An 8,997-nucleotide genomic window follows, 5' to 3' on the forward strand; every position below is an offset into this window, starting at 1 on the left:
CTTGCTCAGGATAGGGACCAATGGCGGGCTTATGTGAGGGCGGCAATTAACCTCCGGGTTCCTTAAGAGCGAGTAAGTAAGTAAGTAAGTAAATAATAATACTTTAATAATAATAATAATTTAATAGTAATAATATAATACGTTAGAGAACGATTTCAGATTTCTACTAATTTATTTTAAGAATTATTCACTTTTATTCGAAAAAACATAAAAAGTTAGGACATATTGGCCAACATAGCTCACAATTCGATAACTAGTCCAATCCGTTAGAATGCACAAAAGAGCCCTCATGGCATAAAACTGCTCAAGATTTTATATTCGTGGGCAATTGACACATTTGCTGTGCACACGTCTTTGCCTAATCTTTCGCTTCGGGATGAATTTCAAATGTTCATTTGCCTGATAACTCAATCTGAATCTCTTCTCTAGTTTTCCCCACTGTTTCGGGCACAAAAATAATAGCGAATATTGTACCAAGTAAACATATCACAAAGAAAGACCCGTATGTAATTTCGGATCCCAGAACATGCATCATGATGGGGTAGAACTTGGTGACAACAAAGGCCAGCGCCCAATTGAAACAAACTGCCAACGAACTAACCCAGCCTTTTGCGTCGTTGTTGAGAAGTTCCGGCATCATGAACCACGGAAGAGGGCCGAACCCCACGCAATACGCTATGGTATATATATTAACAGCTATTAGAGGAACCCATCCCATTAGCGAAATCTCTACCCCCTTATCAACGAGATAGAACCGAATTACCAGTGCCAGAAGACTTACACCCATTCCCGCGCCTGATACGATCAACAATATTCTGCGCCCCACCCGATCAACGATGTAATACGGTATGTAGGCTGCGATCACTTGGATCGCACCGACGATGATCGTGCATGTGTACGGGTTCAGGAAGCTCCCAGACACGCTGAACATCTCCACAGTGTACGCTAGCACAGCGTACTCGCCGCACAGCTGGCGAAATATCATCAAGCCGAATATTATGCAAGTTGCCTTAAGCGTTGCCGGTGTCCTAAAGTTCTTGAAGAAGATGCGGACGTTGGAGTACGCAGACTGGTTGGACGGAGCGGAGACTTTAGCTTGGTACCCCTTGACGAAGGACTGCATCTCCCTGAACTCGTCTTCGGTCTCCGCAATGGGGAGATGGACACCTCGCAGCCAGCAGAGGGACTTCCTGGCGTCTTCTACTCTGTCTTTTGTGAGGAGGTAGATGGGCGACTCCGGCATCCAGAAGAAGGTGAGCACGAAGATGACCGGAGTAATAGTGGACGCTATTGACATCCAGAAGTAGGGCAGAACGGCGCCCACGAGATAGACGTAGAATACTCCCACAGCGAACGTGATGGTCATGTAAATCCCAAGGGCTCCTCGATTGCTGACGTCGGCTACTTCTTCAGTGTAGAGTGGCGAGGCTACTGTAACTACGCCGCAAGTGAATCCGAGAATCAACCGGGCCGAATACAGCATCGGAATCTGTAACATAGAACTTAGAATGAGACGGATGTCTTTGTGACAGACTTATTGAATAACCTCTGAGGGCTGTGAAAGATCTATAACATTTCCGCACGTAATTTTACTTACTTACTGGGTTTTAAGGAACCCGGAGGTTCATTGCCCCCCTCACATAAGCCCGCCATTGGTCCCTATCCTGAGCAAGATTGATCCAGTCTCTACCATCATATCCCACTTCCCTCAGATCCATTTTAATATTATCCTCCCATCTACGTCTCGGCCTCCCCAAAGGTCTTTTTCCCTCCGACCTCCCAACTAACACTCTATATGCATTTCTGGATTCGCCCATACGTGCTACATGCCCTGCCCATCTCAAACGTCTGGATTTAATGTTCCTAATTATGTCAGGTGAAGAATGCAATGCATGCAGTTCTGCGTTGTGTAACTTTCTCCATTCTTCTGTAACTTCATCCCTCTTAGCCCAAAATATTTTCCTAAGCACCTTATTCTCTAACACCCTTAATCTCTGTTCCTCTCTCAAAGTGAGAGTCCTAATTTCACAGTCATACAGAACAATCGGTAATATAACTGTTTTATAAATTCTAACTTTCAGATTTTTTGACAGCAGACTGGATGATAAAAGCTTCTGAACCGAATAATAACAGGCGTTTCCCATATTTATTCTGCGTTTAATTTCCTCCCGGCACAGTAATTTTACCAAACAATATTACATCACTCCCCTGCCGGCCATATTATTATTATTAGGCTGTTATTTGTCATGGAGTACGAACTACTTTTCGTGTCCTTCTACTTCCTTTTTTCATTGTCTTATATTCTAAGATAAACAGGCCTCTGTTTCCTGTTCGTCATTCCCGCTATAAAAACACTGGAATCAGTATTCTTTGAAAATGCTATCCTACAGGGCGGGCCTCGTTCACACTTTTGATGTAACTTGAATTCAACTCACGTGATTTCAAGTAACCTGAAGTCAAGTCGCAGTTAAGACATATTCAAGTTATATTGTTTTCAAGTGGGATAAAATGACGTCGATGGAAGTTGTGCAATTAGAAATTTCTGTAGTAGTAAGCCTCCGTGCCAGGGAAATGATAATAGTACATTATGCAACGAGCCTATAATGGTAGTAATTAAGATGCGAGTATGTTTGTTTATGAAACGAGCGCAAGCGAGTTTCATAATTTTCATACGAGCGTCTTAATTGCAATTATAGGCAAGTTTCGTACGACTTTTTATGCTCGATCATATTTCTAACTTGAAATTATTCATAAGTATTCATGTTATGATTATGCAAGTGAGGAGCGGAACTGACATGAATTGTGAGGTGTGTGCAGACGCGAAAGTATTGATTTTTCCGAGGAACGAATGTCATTGACCTTGATATAATCTAGAGAATAACATGAACATTAGTCTTGATATAACCTGGAAATTGATTTAGAATTGAAAAACGAGATGACAAATTGAATTTATTTGAATATTATTTACAATTAACGCTAATTATTATAGTAACAGAACATAACCTTCTGCGACAGTATTGGATTTCCAGCCTCCGTGACTTTTCGCTAATTGTCTTTCGATTGCATATCCGAGAATAATCGATACTTGCGCTTTTATAATGGTACAATGGTGATTTCTCATTGGCTGAACAACTGAATTATAATGAATAGGTGTACTTTAATGAGGTGCATTAAAGGGCTATTACCAGGTGTATAATTACTACATTTCGGCATGGTCGAGCATAAATATATTGAAGAAATGAAAGACGCGTTGTTCAGTATGGGTTAGGAAGAGAAATACACGACCATTGACCAGTACATTATAATAAGTGAAATCTTCAAGTAGATTTAATAATTCTTAATGTGGAATATATTAGAATATAAGCAAGTCTGATTTACTATAATTGAAAATGATTATCTCGAAGCTATTACAGTATATATATATATATATATATATATATATATATATATATATATATATATATATGTGTGTGTGTGTGTGTGTGTATGTGTGTGCGTGCGTGCGTATGTGTGCGTGTGCCAAGCAGTCTAATTGCCATTGTTAGGACTGGTCAAAGGGAAATTTTCGAAAACTTTCTAAGTGCAGTTCGGCCCTGTTCTCCAGAAACTTTAATCTGAAGATGTAATTACGATATACTTACATCTCACCGATGAAGCTTCATCACAATAAAAAAAAAACATCCGTGCATCCTGTAATAGTAAATTAAGGAAATTCGTATGTCCACTATAACCCAAAATAAATTACATAATGCTAAAAGATACTTGCAGAATGATCGGCAAATATGATCATAATCCATCCCAATAACATCGGGATTCCCAAGATGAGTAATATTGCACGCCGTCCTATCCGATTAGCCAGGTAACCTGCAGGGATGGCGCCAACGAGAGAGCCCAGAGGAGACAGGGACCCGATCCAAGATCCTTCTTCGTAAGAGATTCCCGCTATAGTGACATTCTCAGATATGTTGCGCGGCTGCTGCAGGTACGGGATGCCAGCTGCTGTCCACCCCTCCACCGCTCCGACACACACAGAAGACAGAGTAGCTGCGAAGAAAAGGAAGGACACAATTACCATCTGTCATCAAGTCGAGTGTGTTTGGCTTTTGTTTAGTTACGGGAGTCATCCGCTGTTCAACATGTTGTGTAATGCAACTTATTGGCTCTTCGTGCTGGTCTTCTTATGGTCTGTTTTTCTACTCTGTCCATCAGAGACCTTCACGAGATGTTCTGTAATGGCAATGGAGAAGCACTTGTTGGATAAGAGGCATGTGGCCTGAAAATAATAAGTATTGTATAGCATTTTCAGAATGAAAGATAGATTTACAGTCCACAAATCTATGGCCAAGACCCCCGGTCTTTAAATCGCTTCTGAAGCTATTCTAAATGTTGTTTTATTGTTTAACATTTCATCGCTTTCAGCTGAGTTTGAATCTGCGAATTTCGAATCCAATTTTCCGTGCAGAAAATGATATAGGCCTGTTCTCTTTCTTACTTGAAATTCCGTTCTTAGATATACTACTGGACTACGTAGGAGATAATGTCGCACGTTAGTGTTATCATTACCATCGTCGTTACTATCATCATTTTTATCCAACATTATTACCAGAAGAATGAATCTTCATAAATGTGTTTAACTCGAAATCATGGTTATGGATTTTTATTGTTAATGTTATATTCCCTGTTATCTTACGTACGCTCACTATTTTGCTTACCCCACGTTAAGAATCCACTTTTCCTGTCTATTATAGATAAAAAAAAAGTTCAAAATGTTCTCCTTGAGTAAATCCTGCTAGAGGTAAGAAAAACACAATATTAATGGAATAGATTTATAGACGGAAAATAGTACATTATGCAGCGAGCCTATAATGATAGTAATTAAGACGCGAGGATGTTTATGAAACCAGCGCAAGCGAGTTTCATAATTTTCATACGAGCGTCTTAATTACCATTATAGGCAAGTTTCGCACGACTTTTTATGCTCGACCATATTTCTAACTTGAAATTATTCATAAGTAGTCGACCTGGTTGGCGAGTTGGTATAGCGCTGGCCTTCTATGCCCAAGGTTGCGGGTTCGATCCCGGGCCAGGTCGATGGCATTTAAGTGTGCTTAAATGCGACAGGCTCATGTCAGTAGATTTACTGGCATGTAAAAGAACTCCTGCGGGACAAAATTCCGGCACATCCGGCGACGCTGATGTAACCTCTGCAGTTGCGAGCGTCGTTAAATAAAACATAACATTTAACATTTCATAAGTATTCATGTTGTTCTTATGTGACTGGGGAGCGAACTGACCTAGTACAATCTCGTAAATTGTGAGATGTGCGCAGACGCGAAAGTATTGATTTTTTCCGGGCAACGAATGTCGACGACCTTGATATAATCTAGAGAGTAAGATAAACGTTAAACTTGATATAACCTTGAAATTGAATTCGACATTGAAAAACGAGATGACAAATTGAATTTATTTGAATATTATTTACAATTAACGCTAATTATTATAGTAAAAGAACATAACCTTCTGCGACAGTATTGGATTTCCAGCCTCCGTGACGTTTTGCTAGTTGTCTTTCGATTTCATATCCGAGAATAATCGAAAATCTGAACTTTAATGAATAGGTGTACTTTAATGACTGCTACCAGGTGTATAATTACTACATTTCGGCATGGTCGAGCATAAAATATATATACTTATATACAGGAAGGGAAGTAAATATCATAGTGAATATAACGGACAGTCCACCGCTGTGGAGTGACGGTTAGCACGTCTGACAGTGAAACGAGCGGGTCCGGGTTCAAATCCTGGTTGGGGCAAATTACCTGGTTGAGGTTTTTTTCCCAGGTTTTCCCTCGCCATTCGAAGCAGGATTGCTGGCGTTGAACCTCGGATTCATTTCGCCATCACAATTACACTTCCCCTCTTTCGTCATCATCTCCGTTTCTTTCTCAAGTTTCGGCCCGTGGGTATGGGGTCAGTCGCTGTTAGTGGTAGCGCTATGCACCGAGAGCTCATGGTAACTTGTGGGACCAGGGTTGAGGGATCGCGAAATGGTAAAGGGATCATGTAGGCTGTAGGGCATGAACATTATTCAATGGGTCCACCCTAGCGGCCTGCGTGCGAAGACAGTCCCAGTTCGTGTCCTTCTCTAAAGGGGGATAGTAGATAGAATATAAGGCACAGTTAGTCCTTAGCTATTGTACTTTACCTAGACAGGCTGCAAGATGTTGAGGCCATTTCTTTGTTCTTCTCTGAGAGTCTTTTATTGGCTCCATTTGAGATGATTCTAGGTCTACTGTATGCATCACCGACCCCTTCAGGCACTCCTTTAAAGGACGAAAAAGATATTTCATTAAACAACATAAATTATTATTATTTCTATGAAATTTAGATTGTTAAAGCGTGATGGATGTTTCCTGATACTTTACAAAAATGAATCAAAAGAATTGTAATAAAACTCTCCCAGTTAAATAAATTCATTATACGCCTATTAATTAAAATTGTTAGGGATGAAAGAGTCCACTTCTTTGGAGTAATGGTTAGCACGTCTACTTATAGCGATCGACTAGAAAGAATAGAAATACAAGTAAGACCAATCACGTCCGCCTCCTTGGTCTCGAGGTAGCGTGCTGGGCTCCTGATCAAGGTGGCTCGGGTTCGATTCCCGGTCGTGTAGTTAGGAGGATCTAATTCTGATCTCTTCACGGGGACTGGTTGTCTGTCATTGTCCCAATGTGTGTGGTGTCTCGCAGTGGCCCCTGGGTATCCTGATCCAGTCAAGGGGGGAGTCCTGCAGTGTGTGCGTGTGTTCAGTAGAGTTGTGGGTCTAGGCACAATAAGCCTCAGGCTGCAGTGCCGGAATTATACTAGGGGCAGAAGAAATAGGCAGGTATGGCGAACCCCTCATTCACTACCCCGACTCCTATACTACCTCTCACTGAACCTGCTGGGTGTATGGTCCTGTCCCAAATTACTTACTCCTCCATTCACACGTTTTTCACTATAGGAAAACTTGAAAGAAAAAAAAATTATAACGTAATTTCTAGTAATTACAAATACCTGATTTACTGAATATTGTTGTTTTGTTTAGTCAACTGTTCGAACACAGATCTGAAACTCATAAGTGACAACAATAAGGCATCACTCATGAGGTAACTAAGCCAGAAGATAACGGATTATGATGGACAGTTGTTTCCCCCTCCATTGCATACATCGCTGAATAATAACAGATTACACTAATCAGACTTTAGACGATATTATCATTTATAATATTTCGCAAGTTAGCCATTTCACAAATGTAATAATACACTTTTTCAGTTGTTTTCCGGATCTATATGATCATCTGTTATGACAGGCGGATGTATTAATAATAAACCTAATACGGAAAATCAAATGTATTTAGCATTACACACAATTATTTTGTTTTTATGTTTTCAGAATATTTTATTAAAATAATAAATACTAAATATATAGTTATCAACTTCGTGAAGCATGTGGAAATTAAAAATTAAAGTGCAAAAAGATAATATATTTTTACTGTGTGTAGAAAATGTAAACTTTATTATAATATGAACGAATTTCGTAATAAAAATATTTGTGTATTACAAGCACACTTAAGAATGGCTTAGCTTAACAAAACAAATAACACAACAAGTATGACTAAGAAAAATAAAATTGTTCTGCACAAATTGTCTGAATCGATCGTAGGCAAACACCACACGCTTAGCAGTAGCTACGTTGATGATAGGACACTTTTAATGTCCTCACAATCTTTAAGTTCTTTCAAGAAACAGTTAACTTGATAAATAACGTCTTTAGTATGGTTTCTGATATCAGGGCTCGACTGAGACATGATAGCGATTACTTGGATGATTAGTATTTAAAACTACTGTTTATTATTATATGTGAACAATCTTATAACACAGTAGTATCACAGACGAGCACTTGTCACCAACTAACATTCAAACACAGCGAAAGAAAGGTCTCTTTGTTCAGGTCATAAACCGCTAGAGAAAGTGTGGAGTGAGTAGTTTCAACACAAGACCAAAAACCCGCCTATTTCTTCTGCCTTTACTATAGTCAAATAAAAAGGCCAATCTCACAAGAAGCAGAATGAAGTTACTAAACTTGTAAATACGGCATGCGAACAATGTTAATTAGGAGAATTCGTTGTACAGAGACGGAATGCCAAATTCACCTTTATAATAATAAGAAACATCCTTCCATATTAGCCTCTAAATAGCTTTATTCGGTTTGAAATTATCTCTGGTCTTTATTCGACATAATAAGCAGTAGAAAACAATCCATACGTAACTATCAGTTATGCTAGTAATAACTGCAGTGTCCTCCACTTCCTTGTCACTGTTATTGCCATTGTGAAGATAAAGTAAACAGTCACGCCAGCGCTGCGCTTTGCAAGGACGGAACATAATGTTTGGATCACCGATTTCAACGCACGTGATTCAGATGGAAGTTCATGATGTTTAGCAGGGTGTAGCACAGTCAAATTGAAGCCTGGACATAAAAGTGGCAAAGAGAAAAACCCTACAAAACAAGGCTTTCTTAGGCTACTAGTAATGAAATATAATATATTCTGCATATCTATGGGAGAAGCTAGGTTCTAAATAAAATTACATTGGGACTTATCCTCTTTTCATAATCGATTGAGCAAGAGACATAGGTACTTTTTTTTTTTTTTGGCGAAACTAATTTTGAAAGATATTGGCAGAAACAACTTTTTATGTCTAATCTTCAATTACTAACACTCAAAGGTTGCTAAGTTTGTGATTGATTTAAAATTATTGTAGTTTTTGTCTGAGGCTTCTGAAGCTAATCTAATTTATTAACACTCAAAGGTTGCTAAGTTTGTGGTTGATTTAAAAGTATTGTAGTTTTTGTCTGAAGCTTCTGAAGCTAATCTTATTTATTAACACTCAAAGGTTGCTAAGTTTGTGATTGATTTAAAATTATTGTAGTTTTTGTCTGAGGCTTCTGAAGCTT

At 39.1% G+C, this 8,997-nt stretch overlaps 1 protein-coding gene across 1 annotated transcript; it reads right to left on the reverse strand.

The window, feature by feature from the left end:
• Positions 1 to 273: 273 nt before the first annotated feature.
• LOC138708576 (facilitated trehalose transporter Tret1-like) lies at positions 274 to 6,983 on the reverse strand. The gene is made up of 4 exons (XM_069838693.1): positions 6,976 to 6,983; positions 6,582 to 6,823; positions 3,767 to 4,044; positions 274 to 1,489 (listed from the first exon to the last, which is right to left on the reverse strand). Exons 1-4 carry the CDS (start codon positions 6,981 to 6,983, stop codon positions 392 to 394), a joined length of 1,626 nt encoding a protein of 541 aa, XP_069694794.1. The 3' UTR covers positions 274 to 391.
• Between the last annotated feature and the right edge of the window lie 2,014 nt (positions 6,984 to 8,997).

This window comes from Periplaneta americana, chromosome 11 (genome assembly GCF_040183065.1).
Source record: "Periplaneta americana isolate PAMFEO1 chromosome 11, P.americana_PAMFEO1_priV1, whole genome shotgun sequence".
NCBI lineage: Eukaryota > Metazoa > Arthropoda > Insecta > Blattodea > Blattidae > Periplaneta > Periplaneta americana.